The sequence below is a fragment of the Chrysochloris asiatica genome, unplaced genomic scaffold (assembly GCF_000296735.1).
Source record: "Chrysochloris asiatica unplaced genomic scaffold, ChrAsi1.0 scaffold00012, whole genome shotgun sequence".
Taxonomy (NCBI): Eukaryota; Metazoa; Chordata; class Mammalia; order Afrosoricida; family Chrysochloridae; genus Chrysochloris; species Chrysochloris asiatica.
Window position 1 is genome coordinate 35,429,441 of NW_006408530.1, and position 17,006 is coordinate 35,446,446.

Genomic DNA, 17,006 nt, shown 5'->3' on the forward strand with positions numbered 1-17,006 from the left:
GTATGATGTTCTTGATGTCATCCCACAACTCTTCTGATCTTCAGTCTCTAGTGTTTAATCCATCAAATCTGTTCTTCAGATGATCTCTAAATTCAGGTGGGATAAATTCAAGGTCATATTTTGGCTCTCATGGCCTTGTTTTCATTTTCTTCAGTAAGACTTAAACAAGAAAAAAAAAAAAATGTGAGCACTTACCCCAACACCTGGCACACAATGAGCAATGTATTCTATATAGTTCAGTTAAACTCAAATTTGTATATATCAACAGAATGTAGGGATCAAAGAAGGAAACAACAGTATGAACAATACCAATAATAGTATAAGAAACAGTAATAATAAAGAAACGTTGTTAAGTGCTATTGAGTCAGTTCTTACTCATAACGATCCTATAAACAGTTTCTAAGGAGAAGCTGATAGGTCTGAACAACCAACTTTGTGGTTAGCAGTCCACTGTTTATCCTAAAGCATCATTATTGTTGTTGTTAAGTACCGTCGAGTCAGTTCCAACCCATAGTGTCCCTGTATAGGGTTTCTGAGAAGCGGCAGGTAAGCTTGAACCACCAACCTTGCAGTTCAAATGGCTTTACAGTCTGGCGCATTAACCCACAGCGCCACACCAGGACTCTGTACAAGGACTCAAATAAAAGAAATAAGAATTAGAAAATTATACTTTGTAATAAGTTAATTAATTTTATTTGAACTAGTTAGGGAAGATATTATATTTTACTGTTAAAATAAGAATTATATTAAAGGCAATAATAGAAATTGACTCAACTTTATTTAATATACATTTTGAAAATCTGGGAACATTTCAACGAGGGAGTATAGAATGTTCCCAAGGAGAGCAGTTATAAAAATTCTTACGCCCCATTGTTTGAATATTGCCATGGCCAGAGCAGTACATTAATAGAATAATAATTTACCCTAAAAACACAGCTTTTAGTCTGACTATGAAGTTTCTTAAAATTGACTATACACACAGAGAATGCCTCACAAGGTCTCCGTGTCTAAGACAAACCAGTCTTCACTAAGGTGTTTTACTAGGCTGTTGTTTGACGGAAATGTGATGTTAGGAAAATACTCTCCTTAAGGCTAAGTGTTCAAAAGATCATCTCAAAGCAATGTCTTAGGTCGGTCACCCCATCTCCATGAAGCCCAGAAATCTGGATTCCACAAGAATGAAAATTCTCACTACTCCAAGGCGTTTGTTTTCTTTAAAAGATCCATGAAGTTGATTGTGCTGTCTGTCTAATTAATTTATATTGCTGATTCAGTAACAATTTTGCAGCATGTTGTTGTTATGTGGATTTAATTACAGAGTTAAGAGTGTGAACTCTCTAGACCGAATGCCTGGCGTTCACATACTATTTCTGTATCCTAGCTCTCTACCTCAATTTCTTCATGTGTAGAATGGATATGGTGACAGCCTCCCATGTGGATTGTGATGAGGATATAAAGGGCGAATATACGTGAATCACATACCCAATGCTAAAATGAACTCAATCACGGCTCCCACTATTATTGTTACTGTTACTACTACCGTTATTTCTTTCTCAATTATCTGAGTCTAAAGAAGGACCTAGGCAGACAGATTCCCAAGGTAGCACACTCCACCTGATAGGAACAACCTAAACCGTGGACTTAAAACTTACACGAAATAATAAGCATCCATAAGACTCACTTTGCAAAAGACCCTCTATTGGAAAATCAGTAGAATGTAATAGAGTTTAGATTTAGAAGGAAAGTAGATTTGAGAGTGAATAATGGCTTTTCATGGTATGGCACTATAGGACAGACACTGGACTGGTAACCACAAAGTTACAGGTTCAAACCCACCAGCTGCTCCTCGGAAACCCTATACCTACTCCATAGCATTAAACAACCAGGACTCCTCCACTTACTAAAGTGTTAGCCCTGTGACTTTGGGCGTGTTCCTTAGCTTCAGTTACCTAATCCTTCATCTGTAAGAATCAAGATAACCCCGTCCCCCTGACAGTCACTTCCAACTCATAGCGATCCTATAGGTCAGAGTGGGCCGAAAATCTGAGGCTGTAAATCTCTACGGAAGCTGATGGTCTCATCTTTCTCTACAGAGCAGCTGGTGGGTTCGAACCGCTGACCTTTTGGTTAGTAGCCAAGTGTTTAAGCACTCTGCCAGCAGGGCTCCTTAATCACCAAGATAGCAGTTCTGTGCTCACAGTGGCTTGAAGATTCAGAAAGTGGGATTAAAAGAAGGGACAGAACAGAGTGTCTCCTTCCCCACAGAGTTAATTCGTTTCTTCCTCCTAAGTGGTCCACTGGGCTCAGTGGTATCCATCCATGCTGTTTCCAGTAGGTCTCATAAAAAGAACAAGTCACGGTTTGAGGATTTTGGTTGTTTTCTTTTCCTTCCCCTAATTCCTCTAGTTACATGAAATTAGAGAGGGAAGTAATTGGCTCCTCCACACTGTCATACGTGCAAAAAGCAAAAACTTGGAAGATCTTTCAAAAATACCTTTTGATTAAAAATGTAAAATGCTTTGTAGATAATTGTACAAAACAGCGGGGGCAATTGGGAAGCACTTATTAAAATACCTGTTAAAGTAATTAGAGATAAAAATGGAAAATTTCAAGGCACTTCTGTATCTTTTAGATCCCAGAATAGGCTGGTTCTGTACTGAATTGCTTCCCCTTGAAATTCAGAATCATAGAAGACAAAAGAGAAACTTCAGAGTTTTAGGATTGGAAACCAAGTGAGAAGCACTCTTAAGAAACAGGATCATTACCTGTGCACTGGATTGACTGACCTATAGGAGAAGCCCTAATCCCACACTATTTTCCAACCTTTTGTAGTTTTGTTGTTATGCATGAAATATATTTGGCTTATCTTTTATTTGGGGTAAACACATATGACCAGAGACTTGGGATTTTGGTCGTGACAGTTAAACCCCTATTGCTAGAAAGACTATTGCACGAAGTTTTCTCTTCTGTGGAGTCCCTGGGTGGTACAGTGACTAACACACTCAGTTGCTGACTGAAAGGTAGGAGTTTTGAGTCCACCCAGAGGCACTATGGAGGAATGGCTAAAGGATCTGCTTCCAAAAACTCAGCCAATGAAAACACTATGGAGTACTGTTCCACTCTGGCATACATGAGCTAAGTTGGAGCCGATTACTATTTCCTACGTATTTCATTCTGTTGACACATCCCATATCATCCATACTCTACCATGATCTTTTTGTCATTCTGTTGACATCATCCCATATCATCCATACTCTACCATGATCTTTTTGTCATTCTGTTGACATCATCCCTTATCATCCATACTCTACCATGATCTTTTTGGCATGCCCTGTCTTAAAAAATTCTTGTCTTTGTTTCTTTTTTTTTCATTATCTGTATGGTTGGGCTCCTCACTGATACAGTATGCTCCATTAGTGCATTTCTTTGAAGCTTCTCCTAGTCTCTAGTTAGGGAACTATACATAGTAGATGCTTCATAAATGCTTCTTGTTGGACTAATTAAAGTAGAAGCTCCTAAGGGCAAGATGAACTCTTTTCATCCTCATCCATCTTCCTGTGACCTCACCCCAAGGGTCCTCAGGTCACTGCTAAAGGAATTACAGAAGATAGAACAGCTCTCAGCTACTAACTAAAAAAGACTGGTTGTTCAAACCCACCCAGCAACATCATGGTTATCTGCTTCCACTAAAAATTACACTTGAGAAAATGTTAGGGAGGAGCTCTGCTCTCTAACATATGCGGTTACCTTGAATCAGAATCAACTCTACAGCTAAGAATCTCTACAGCTAAGAATTCGTTTGCACCTAGGTGTGGGTTTTAGAGCTCCTCCAGTGATTGGTCTGTTCTGCAGAGGCCCAGAATAAGCTCCACAAGGCAGGTTGTCAGGGTAGCAAAGACTCTTGAAGATGGTTTTGAATATAGCATTGGAATCATTTTTTCAAATGGCATTTTATGAGCTGGGATCCCAGAGAGGTAGAAAAGAAGATGTGGAACCATGTTGTTTGTCATCCAGAGCAGTATAGAACACACCTAGTAATGGATATGCAAGGTTAGTCTAAATGTGTCAGGAAAATAATAATTACAGCAGAGCCTGTTGTAGATGGCTATAAAAATGCCAAGCTCTGCAGTGAGATCAAATCTTGCTGGGCATATTTTTAATGGGCCTCCGGGAGAGCGTACAGAAGGCAGTTCTTTGTGTCGTGTCAGCAGGAAAGCCAAATGGTAGATATTATGTTTTGTCTTTGAGTCCCAAAATGGAAATAATGGCATAATTAATTAACATCCATTTTTGTCCAAAAATATTCTGTCCCAAGCTCAAATGTTTGTGAATCTAAGAAATGACCATATAATACTCAGTTATGTAAGAAGACGTTAGGTAATAGTCAGTGTTGTCATAAATTCTTAATAGAATCAAATGAAGCCTGTGAAACAGGAGCTGAAGGGGGCTCTGTAATACCTCCTGACGGGTTTGGAAGGGCTGATGGGAAAATCACATTGTGGCCAAAAATGGAAGTCAAAGACGTGACTAAGGAAACCTTATGGCACACAAGTTAAGTACTTGTCTGCTAACTAAAAAGTCAGTGGTTCAAACCATGGGTCAGTTCTACAGTGTCCTATAGGGTCATATGAATCAGAATTGACCCAATGGCAACAGTTTTGTTTTTGGTATTAATAAGCGAATAAGGTAAAACTTTGGGATTTTTGGAAGAACATTTAGTGAGTAAAATTTTCGTAGAAAAATTCCCTTAATCAGTCTCCAAGCTATTTCAAGACATTTCCTTGAATTTCCTTTCAGCATACTTATGGAAATTGCCTTATTACCCAACAGCAGGAACAAAGCCTGTGCTCTGGTTATATCTATTTCAGAGGCTTATTTAATTCAAGGCTCTTAAGCACATACCAAATCTGCAGCAAATGGTTTCCACCCCTGCGTCAGGGCGTATGCAGAATGGATGCCAGAACCCACAGGAAGACAGCAATATCAAAAGATCCTCAGGGTTGGAGGTTTAACCCACGCCAGAGTTGTTTCTTCATGGTGGAAAAAAAGGAATCCAGCTCACAGCTCAGAGTTCAGTTGAGGGAACAAGAAGGGGCTCTAGAAGTTCTCTAGAAGCTGTGAGGAAAGATCTGTGTCCAAAGAAGAGACAAGGACATTTGAAAACCAAGCTGAAACTAAAGAAGTAGTTAGGTCTTCATCCAGACAATCAACCTAGGATTGAAGGTGATCCCTCAATCAAGCCAAGTCCAAATGAGCAGCCCACCAATAACAGCAGAGTTCAACACAGGGATGGGTAGAAGCAGGTAAGGAGTATTCACTGAGGTGGTGAGTGACCACAGGCAGGTGTTGGTACTCAATTTCTTGGTCAGTGAAAGACAAGGATGAGTATCTAGGGAAGATTCCATGAGCTACCACCATTCCTTCTCTAAATTTCCGAACGTGGAATTTTCAAAATTAGAGCAATACCTCCTAATGACTAGCGAGCATTGTGCATAGACTTTAGGGGACTATGGTAGGTAAAGAATGCTCTAGATAGTGTGGCAGTAATAGATCTTCTCACTTTGTAAATAAAATAGGAATTCAAGAATTGTAGGTACAGAAACCATCCCCTTCTGATTCAGAAACCATTTCCACACGGGTGAAGAAAAGCAACTCTGGAGAATATAAAACAGGACTCCAGTATAATTCAGGATATTAATGCTGACTATCCACCAAGGTTAAGTAAATCAAGGGGATTGAAGCAGATCAGATTAAAAACATTAATTCATATCTACCTTCTGTTGCCAAACTTGAATTACTCATGTTGATGGAGTCATTAATCAGCTAGATGCCATATTTACTCCGATAACTTCTCTTTTGTACAGATATTTAGTTTTTAATAGTTGCGGGAGGGATTTTATGTATGATTATGGTATTCGATTAATTCTCTCACCAGATCTAAATGAAGAGAAAGGAACGATAATAGAACAATCTTTTTTGTGCTTTCCTCTTTTGTTCTAAAGCTAAGTTAATAACTTCCGAAATCCTGAAAGAAAAAAAAAAATCGCATTCCTTTTCAAACTTTGGAAGTGCATGAGTGAATATAAAAGCTGCTCGTTACCCTATTTTACTGGGTTGTTTGTGGGTTTTTGGGTTTTTTTCCCCAGCATAGTTTTCAATGTGACCAAAATGTCTTAAATAAAGACCTGGTTTTTTACCTTGCCTTGTACCACTCAATGAGGATTGCATACAACAATCACTGCCTTAAAGTAAGACATCATCTTGGAACTGAGCAAAATCCTTGAGGCAGAATTCTTCTAAATGTAACTAACACTTCACTAAGCACCTAAAGAACTGCATCATGGTAGGAGGGGGTGAAATGGCATGGAAACTCAGGCCCTCCAGCTCAGATCGCAAAGGCCCCACACTCTCAGTCTCCAGTCTCTGCACCATCAGTCCCTGGAGAACTGTAGAATCAGTCACCACCCCTTGGGAGGGGCCATTCCACCTTCATCCCACCAGATAAGGGCAGTCAGTCCTCAGCAAAGTCTGTTGAGAGGCACGTTTCTCTGCCTTGAATTACAAAACAAAACTTGCAGAGAAACTGGAACCAGCTGATAGATGATGGCAAGTTAATCCACCAAATGTTACCGACCCAGTGGGTGGTGTGTACACTGGCTGCCCTGGCATTGCCACATCTCTGAAGGTGGGTTGGTACAGGACACTCATTTGAGGCATGTGTTCTGTGGATTTAGCTTTTTATGACCACCACCCTGGTCCTTCCCCTACCCCATTATCTGTTCTCAGAAACAGACTTCTTCCTCCTCAAGCTGAATGGCTTCAGTGCAGAAAGTAGACCTGGTTTTCTGGCACACACATGGTATGTGTGAATATGTGAATGTGTGTCAGTATGACAGTAAGTCAAAAAGTATTGCAACAAAATTATAGAAGACCTTATTAAACAAAAATATTGAAATGTGAAGTTATGTTTCTCAACATAACCTCCATCTAGATCTATACTTCTTAAGGTAGTGTTTCCATCTCTATGATGCTACAGCTTAAGCACAATACTGCTAACTGTAAATTCGGTGATTCAGATCCACCAGCTGCTTCTCAGAAACCCTATACAAGGTTACTATGAGTTAAAACCTACTCCACAGCACTTAACAACCACAACAACCCTTCCCCTAGCAAAGATGACACTTGAAGGAGTAAGGTGTGCCTGACAACCTTTGGCATTTTTAATCACCTCATATCCATGTGAAAGTTGGATAATGAATAGGGAAGCTGCAGTAGAACTGATGCATTTGGATCCTGATATTGGTGAACAATACTGAAAGGAGCATGGGAAGCCAGAAGAACAACCAAATCTGGAAGGACTTTGTCTTGGAAGAAGTACAGAAAGAATACTCCTTGGAAGTGAAGATGGCACCATGTACTTTGGACATGTGATCAGGAAGGTCCCATCCCAGAGAAGGATATCTTGCTTGGTAAACTAGAGGTTCAGCCAAAAAAAAAAAAAAAAAACAAAGAGGAAGACTTCCAACAAGGTGGGCTGACCCAGTAACTGTAGTGATGGGCTCAAACATAGCAACAGCTGTGAGGATGGTGTTTCATTCTGTTTTACACAGGGTCACTATGAGTTTGCATAGGGTCATTACGAGTCAGAACTGATTTGTTGTTGTTGCTAAGTGCTGTTGAGTCAGTTTCATCTCTTAGCGACCCTGTGTAGGGTTTCTGAGGAGCATCTGGTGGGTTTGAACCTTAGACTTTGTAGTTATCAGTCCAGTGTTTATCATCCTCCAGCGCCATACTAGGAGTCCAGAACTGACTTAATGCCCCCTCCCCAAAAGTCAGTTTTTTAGTTTCCCCCATTCCCTTACATATATTACATATATGGAAATTATAACAGGAAATTACTTGTCTATACCTTATCATTTAAGAAATATTCACTATCAGTTCTCAATTATGATAATAAACTAGTGTAAGACTTTGTGGATTTAAATGTACTATCTTATATATTATGGAGCTCTGGTGTAGTGCTATAGGATGAGCACTGGACTGTTTACTGTGCTAACAACAAGGTGGCAGTTCAAACCCACCAGCTGCTTTCAGAAACCCTATCCAGGATCACTATGAGTTGGAACAGATTCAACGGCACACAACAATAACAACAACAGTATGACAGTTCGACTTCACCCAGAGGTCTCTGAAATATGCCCAATGGTCTACTTCTGAAAAATTAGCCATGGAAAACTCTATGAAGCACAGTTCTCTGAGACACATGGGGTCACCATGAGTCAGAAACAACCTGAGGGTAACTGGTTGCTTGGTTGGTGTCTTATTTATTATTCTTTTTGACTGTGGCAGCACCTCTGTCTACCTGTGAGGTAGATTAGGTAGCCATGTTTGTCCCTCTACAATATGTGAGGCAGCTGGGACAGAGAAGTTCAGTTCCCTTCCTGAGATTCAGTAAAACCTTTGCCTTAGGGCTGGAACTCAAGTCTCCTGGCGCTTCTCTCATGCTGGCTTGATCCATCTGAATGGGTTTGGATACAAACTACTGAAACATAACTCATTTATCAGGGTAGGTTTAGTCATGCACAGGTTCATACAGAAAGAGAAAAGGATGACATCATATACCAGATGGGAAGAAAGAGTGAAGTATAATCATGAATCGAGTAAGAAGTCAGATAGCTAATCTATAAAGGACTCTTCTCTCAAATCACATGATATACCACTCAAAATCATCATTTCTTTTCAATGTCATTTCCCATAACTTCTTGGATTGCTTGCATATTGATAAATGTATTCATAGGTCTCAGAATGTTATAATTTTTTGGCACCCTATCAATGTTTAAACCCTATATCTGGTATCGTAGTGGTTACGAGTTAGGCTGCGAATCTCAAGGTCAGCAGTTCAAAACAACCAGAGAATGAAAGATGAGGCTCTCTACTTTGATATACTTTGGAATCCTGGTATGGCGCTGTGAACTAATGCACCAAACTGCACAGTTGTTTGAACTGCAAACTCAGTGGTTCAAGCTCACAAGCTTGCTCCTCGGAAACCCTATACAGGATCACTATGAGTCAGGACTGATTCAATGGCACTTCACAACAACAACATATGTGGTGGGGGAAAAAATACGAAGACAGAGTATTCTTAGTAGATCTCAGTGAGCATTAATTGAGTACCTGATAAATCTTGGTGTGGCACTATAAGATAAGTATCGGACTGCTAACCACAAGGTCGGCTCTACTCCTCAGAAACCTCATACAGGCTTTCTGAGTTGGAAGCAATCGATAGCACTTACCAACAACAACTACTAAGTACTGTGAGGGTCCAGAAGATTAAATGATGAAAAAACTCAATCTTTGTTCCCAGGAAACTCAGATTCTAGAGGGAGCTTGAAATAATAATAAAAATTGTCCAGAAACTCAGTAAAGTTTTTAATTATCTACTGTTGTTTGCACCTGGGCAGAACAAATGTCTAACAAGCACTCAGCAGCTAACCGAAATGTTGAAGGTTCTAATCCACCCAGAAGCTCCTCCAAAGAAAGATCTAACAATCTCTTTCTGAGAAAAAACATCAAAATCCCTCTGGAGCACAGTTCTACTCTGACACACACGGGGACACCATGAGTTGGAATCAAATCAATAGCAAATAGTTACTGATGTCTTAGTGCTGCTGGGGAAATTTGAATTTTCAAATAAGCAGGTAATAGTCTAAGATTTATTCATTTCCTGGTGAAAATTCTTCTACTAACACATAGTTTGAGAGAATCAATAAAGCACATGGTGATCTGAAGCTCCACTGTAGAGAACACCTGGGCCACCCACAGCAGGTAAAACACTATTTCTCCTGGGGAAGGATAAGACACATCCTATCACTTTTTTATTGTTGTTGTTTTTTAAGTTTCATTGTGAATTTTGTGATAGTTTACATGGGAGAACATTAGCTTTACATTTCATCCTATCATATTTTGTTTCATTGCAATGATTACAATTCTCTCCATGCATTCTCAAACAATCAAGGGGTACAACCCACAAGCCTGCCTCCCAGCCACCGGCACACATCTCCCTCTCCCTCCACGAGTCTAGAATCTCCAACCGTTCCATCTCTCCCCGTCATCGTCTCTGCCTCCATCTCTGGCATCACTGCTTCTCTGGCCTACCTCTTTTTCAGCAGGTACAGAAAAAATATTTGATGACTGACCCAAGCCCATATTGCTCAGCCTGAAAACAGCCAGTTGCAGTCAGGTTGATTTTGACTCATGAAGACCGTATGTGTGTCAGAGTAGAATTGTGCTCCAGAGGGTTGTCAGTGGCTGATTTTTCAGAAGCACATTGTCAGGTCTTTCTGCTGCTGAGGTGCTTCTGGGTAGACTCAAACTGTCAACTTTTCCATTAACAGCACGATAAACATGTGCACCACCCAGAGATTCCACTGTCCAGCGTTACTGCCATCCAGCCCAAGAGGAGTCACGGAAGGAGCAAAGTGAACGTACTCATTTTAGTAGCACTGACATTCTCTGCTGACCATGTATGGTAGATCTGCTGGGACAAAGACAGAGGCATTGTGAGCCCTGGGGCAATACCTGCACTCAGCAAGAAGCCTCACATTAATTACAGGTAGAGAATCTTAGGCATTTCCCAGATCAACATCAGTATGCAGCACAACCCTTCCAGGGAGGAAAATGAGCAGGAAACTTGTCAGAGGTGAGGGAGACATGCTTAGCCATATTATTTACTTACTTGGTTCGGTTTTCTAGTGTCAGAAGTCACAAAAGTTGTAACCAAGAGAGATCAGGCTACAAGCACTGTTTTTAAGATGCCATCAGCCCAGCAAAAACATTAGCTATAAATCATGAGTTTTATTGTATTTGCAATTAAGCAGATCAAATGTAATGTCCATAGAAAAGCCTTAGTAATTAGTGTGAAGATTAATATAGCGAAAGGTCCCTGGTTTAGCAGGCCTCCCAAGCAAAACTGAAATAAAGAATTGCGTATATAATCGAATAGCATGTGAATATTAATGCACAAAATCCCGCTAGTCCCCGGGTCCCTGATGCAATTATTTTCTATTCACATTAATTGTTCCTAACAGATGACATTAATGACTTTGAGTTAAAATGTGTCCAAGGGAAGATTTCACAAGATCAATGCTGCTTAGAAGTAAGGTCACTTTTATAATTGTTTGCTCAGATTTTGATCACTGCTCAACATAATAAGGTTAACATGCTGATTGTTTTTTAATGTGAATATAAAAGTTAATTTTCATACTAGCTAATAATTATATTTGCTTATTCACATTTCTCATAGTACTTTCCAAATACTACTTATTTCGGCCTACTACTTATTTTCCAACACAGATTATGAAAGCATGATTATTGGTTTTTAAGGACAACTGTGCATGTAGATAGATGGACAGACCCACACACGTACATATATGAGGAACCTTTAAAAAGTTAATGGAATTAAAAGATACTGGATTTTTTTTCATGAACTTTTTGAAGAAGTGTATCTTGTGGATGGATGGATGGATGGATGGATGGATGGATGGACGGACAGACAGACCAAGATATGTAGGCATTAGTGGTTCAGTGGTGTCCTAGATTGAATTGCATCCCCCCAAATATGTGTCCACTTGCCTGGCCTGGCAGTTATGTGATGGCCCCATATGCTATGATGTGATGTGATAACTGCATATGAGGATTAAGGGCTGGAGCCACCACGTTTAATCCAGTGTGTGGGAGATTCCCAAGGGTGGGGCATGAAACACCTTTTATTTTATGAGAGATTAAAGGAGAAAGACCTGAGCCAAGAAAGAAGAACCCACTACCACCAAGAAAGAAGATCCAGGAGTGGAGCGTATTCTTTGGATCTGCGGTCTCTGTACTATGAAGCTCCTAGATCTAGGGACAGTTGATGCCAAGACACAAAGAGTGCTGGGTCTACAGCTGCTGAAAGGAGACAAGGACTGTTCTCCAGAGCAGTGCTCTGAATTCCGACTTCTAGCTTCCTACACTGTGAGAACAAGTTTCCGGTTGTTAAAGTCATCCCCTTGTGGTGTTTCATTGATGTCAGCACTAGATAACTGAGGCAAGTGGTATAGTTCTCACTTTCCATTCAGGAGACCTGGGATCAGTTCCTGGCTATATACCTCATGAGCAGCCGCTATCCATTTGTGAACAAAGGCTTTTGTGTTACAATGACTAAGATGGAAGAAAAGGGTCAGCAGAGCTTCCAGACCATGTGGAAGAAAGGCCTGGTGATTTACTTCCAAAAATCAGCCAGTGAAAACCGTATGGATCGCATGGTTCAGTCTAGCACTGACCATGGGGGATGCTGAAGGTCTGCCTCCTAACTGAAAGTTGGAGGTTCAAATCCATGAAGAGATGCTCTGAAAAAAGTCTTGTTGATCTAATTTTTTAAAAAATCAGCCATTGAAAACCTTATGAAACATATCTCTACTCTGCCACGCATGGGGTTGCCAAAAGACTGAACCAACTTAATGGCAACTGGCTAATAAATTAATCATTTGCCAATAAGTTCTCATAAATTAGAATAAGCTTTAAAAATTAGGGTCTGGAGTCCTGGCCATGCAGTGATTAAAGTACCTGATTGCTATCTGAAAGGTTCAGACCTACCAGCTACTCCATGGGAAGAAAGCAGCAGTCTGCTTCGGTAAAGATTACAGACTTGGAAACCTTACGAGACAGCTGTACCTTGTCCTATAGAGTTGCTGTGAGTGGGAATTCATTGTATGGCAGAAGGTTTGGTTTGGTTTATGTATATAGAAAACTCAGGCTGCTAACCTCAAGGTCAGCAGTTCGAAACTACCAGTGGTTCTGCGGAAGAAGGTGAGACTTTCTGCTCCTGTAAAGATTTACAATCTTAGAAACCCTATACAGGGTTGGTATGAGTCAGAACCAACTCCACGGCACATAATCAATCAACATTATATATATATATATATATATATATATATTACCTAATCAGAAGTGCTGGTGATACTGTAGGATAAGCACTGGACTGCTAACCATAATGTTGGCAGCTGAAACTCACTAGCTACTCAGTAGGAAAAAAATGAGGATTTATGCTTCCATAAAGATGTAGTCTCAGAAATCCTAAACAAGGTCACTTAGGGTCTACACCAACTCGACAGCACCTAATAACAGTTACCCCATCTAGACATATTAACTCTCTTGATTTAGCTGCCCAAGCCAAGAGGTTGAAACAAACAAAGCATCAATATTAAATGTTTCTGCTTTTGTTTACTTAGAACAGGGGTGGGGGACCTTTTTTCAGCCAAGGGCCATTTGGAAATTTATAACATCATTCATGGGCCATACAAATTTATCAACTTAAAAATTAGCCTACTATATTTAAACAAACATTTAATTAACTCACGTTTAATGTGATGGCTGAAACTGTGGTTGCCATGGGAGAGCCAGATGAAATGATTTTGTGGGCCTTATGTGGCCCCTGGGTTGCATGTTTCCTACCCCTGACTTAAAAGTTTTATTCACACATCCTCGAGTTTTTATCTGGACACTTGATTTCAGAGTTGGAGAGAAGCCAGAATGTGATGCAGTTATCAAGTGATGTTGAGATTCAAGTGGGTTTCCCTGTTGCCTTCAGAACACTTGTTTAGGATGTTATTTTCCTTCCATCAGGTATGGTGTCACAAGTGAGCCATAAAGCATATCCTTGAAGCATTGTCAGGTAGATAAAAATACTTTCCTGTCTTATGTTCTCTGAAATTCAATATCAGGTCCCCCAGCTGATAGAGTAAGCAGAAAGTGTCACTCTCGGCAAAAATACCATAAATCTTAGCTTTGTCCCCAAGATACCTTTTTGGGTATTGATTACATCTCAAAACCTCTGAGAAATGACCAAGGAGCTTTTTATTAAAGCCCACATACCATATTATTTATCCTACTTTTATGATATATTATGTATGAACTTTTAAAAATTCATGGGCTCTGCATTTTGCTTTTGTTTTTGTGTTTTTCTTCAGCTAGGATTAGCTATATGCTTATTTGGCAAAACTTTAGCATGGCTCTTCACTCTCATTGACATAAAAAAGAAAAGGTCACAAAAAACACAAGCGTCAATGTATAATAATGTTAAGCTTTTAAAAAAAATGACAGATGAACATTTGAAGATAACTAGTTTTTTATTTCACTCTATTATTTTTCCAGAGCAGATAGGATATTCTATATCAAAGGTAAACATTCTCAAGTTCATTTGGAATTAAATTTCAATGGAATGCTATTGCTTTAAACATTCATAAGGACCCAAATGGCATGCGATCTATAATATGCCCTAACAGTCAGGATTTTTTAAGTGTACAGTTTTTATCCAAGACCCTTTGCTACATTTTCTTTCTCTTTTAACTAACTCTCTCTTTTAGTCTCTTTAACTGAAATTGTGGGTCTTGTACTGCGTTTCTCACAGTACGAAATGTTAGGGGTTTTTTGTTGTTTTTTTTACTTCAAGTATGCTTCAAGCATTAAGAAATTTTTTTTTTAATATACAAAGAGAAAAATATACTTTGCATTGAGATTTTAATAAAATTAAAGGTTATTTTCTATTTAAATTCAACATAATTAAGATGATATTGTAGTCAATATGCATCCTGTAGTGAATAACTTCAGTAGGTCCTCATCATTTATATGACAACTATATTCAGACGGATGCATGGTGTTCTGTGTTTTGTTTGGGACTTTTGCTTATTGCTGGGCCTTACTTGGCATCATTGTATAATGGCTAAGACACAGCATTGGCATCAAAACATTGTATTGGCTGGGTGACCTTCAACAGGTTATTAATATCTCCACACCTCAGTTCCCCATTTAAAAACTGAGGACAATAATACTTCTTTTCTACTTCAGATAATTGTGGCAAACATTAGATGAGATAGTACATGAAATACCCTAATCACATTAGTACTGGGGCAATTACAGGCCCTCTGTAATTCCTAACCTCTTATGTTCTTCCTGAGTGGGTGACGTCATGCTCCAGCCATATGGCAGAGACGCACCATGCTAACCGAGAAAGCTATGTGCTCCAGTAAGAAATAGAACAACACTTCTTTTCGCACCTATGTGAAAGGTATCAATGAGGGAATATCACAGAATGAAAACAAGGGCTCTTAGGGATACTAGGAGTCTGGATGTGGTACTGTGGGGTAATGCACTGGACTGCAAGGTCAGTTTGAATTGTAAGGCCGAGAATTCAACTTCTCCATCCTCTCCTGGAAACCCTATATAGGGTTGCTATGAGTTGGAACCGCCTCAATGGCACTTCATAACAACAATGACAACAGGGACACTATACATTTGTGGTTTCACTGGAGAACTAAGATCCCTGTTTTAACTAAATAATACTACTAATTGTGCCATGGAGCTGGTTCCAACTCATAGCAACCCCTGTATAGTGTTTCTGAGGAGCTGTTGGTGGGTTTGAACCTCTGACTTTGAGGTTACCAGTCCAGTGCTTATCCTAAAGTGCCATACTACAACTCCAGTAATAATAATGCTATTGTTAAGTGCCATGGAGGTGAGTCTGGCTCATAGCAACTTTGTATATAGGGTTTCCAAGGAGTGGCTGGTGGGTTTGAACTGCTGAACTTGTGGTTCAAATTGACCTTGTGGTCCAGCGCTTATCCTATAACATCACACCAGGACTATAGTGGCACCTAAAGATTACTGGTGTAGTGCTGTGAGCTAACGCATTAGACTGCAAAGTCGTTTGAACTGCAAAGTCAGTGGTTTAAGTTCACCAGCTGCCCCTTGGAAACCCTATACTTGGTCGCTATGGGTCAGAATCGACTTGATGGCACTTAGCAACAACAACAAAGGTTACTAGATGTTATGCTATGCTAGGAACTGTTCAATCTTCATAACTATCTTATGTGGTTATGTGGTTTTGTTTGTTGTTAAGTTCTGTTGAATTGGCTCTGACTCATAGTGACCATGTATAGGGTTTCCAAGGAGTGCTGGTGAGTTTGAACCAGCGACCTTATGGTTCAAACTGACCTTGCGTGGTTTTTGTTAGGTGCTGTCAGTGGTTTATGTGTCATAGTGATCCTGTGTGCACCAGAATGAAGCATGTCCAGGACTGTGGCAGCCTCAAATTGTTAGGTTTGAGACCATGGTTGCAGACACTAAATCAATCTATTTCATTTCATTGAGTCTTTCTTTTTTTGCTGATTCTCTACTTTACCAAACATAATGTCCTTCCCCAGGTACTGGTTCCTCCTGATAATTTGTCCAAAGTAAGCTTGCCAAAGTTTTACCATCCTTGCGTCTAACAAGCATTCTGGCTATATTTTTTCCAAGACAGATGTGTTCCTTCTTCTGGCACTCCATTGTGTAATCAATATTCTTTACCATCATAGCATTCAGATGCATCAATTTGTCTTCATTATTGTCCTTCTTTCATGTGCATATGAGGTGATGGATAATACCATGACTTGGAGAGGCACACCTTATTTCTCAAAGTGACGTCTTTGCTTTAATACTTTAAAGAGAGACCTGCAGCAGATTTGCCCAAACATAATATGTCGTTTCATTTCCTAACTGCTGCTAACATGAGCGTTGATTATGGATCCAAGTAAAATGAAATCCGTGGCAACTTCAGTATTTTGTCCACTTATCATGATTTTGCTTTGCTGTTTTTGCTGTTAAGTGCCATCAAGTCAGTTCCAACTCATATCAACACTATATAAGTTTCTGAGGAACCACTTGTGAATTTGAACTGCTCACTTTGCAGTTCAAACCAAGCTGTTTTACAGCACTATATCAGGACTATAGGATGTTGCTTGTTGTTGTTATTAAGTGCTGTCGAGTTGGTTCCAATTCATAGCGACCCTTTACAGTGATTCTGAGGAGCAACTGATAAGCTTGAACTGCTGACCTTGCAGTTCAGACCAGCCTTGCAGTCCAATGCATTATCCTGCAGCACCACACCAGGACTCCTAGAACTGAGGCACAGAGGGGTTAAGTAATTTGCCCAA

The 17,006-nt window shown here is 39.8% G+C and overlaps 1 protein-coding gene across 1 annotated transcript in view; it reads left to right on the forward strand.

Annotated features, from left to right (window-relative positions):
- Window positions 1–17,006, forward strand: part of NCKAP5 (NCK-associated protein 5) — an 851,304-nt gene that overhangs the window by 730,990 nt on the left and 103,308 nt on the right. Inside the window, exon 10 of the mRNA XM_006834602.1 lies at window positions 13,503–13,601. Coding sequence (XP_006834665.1) covers window positions 13,503–13,601 — 99 coding nt within the window. The remainder of the gene's footprint in view (window positions 1–13,502; window positions 13,602–17,006) is intronic.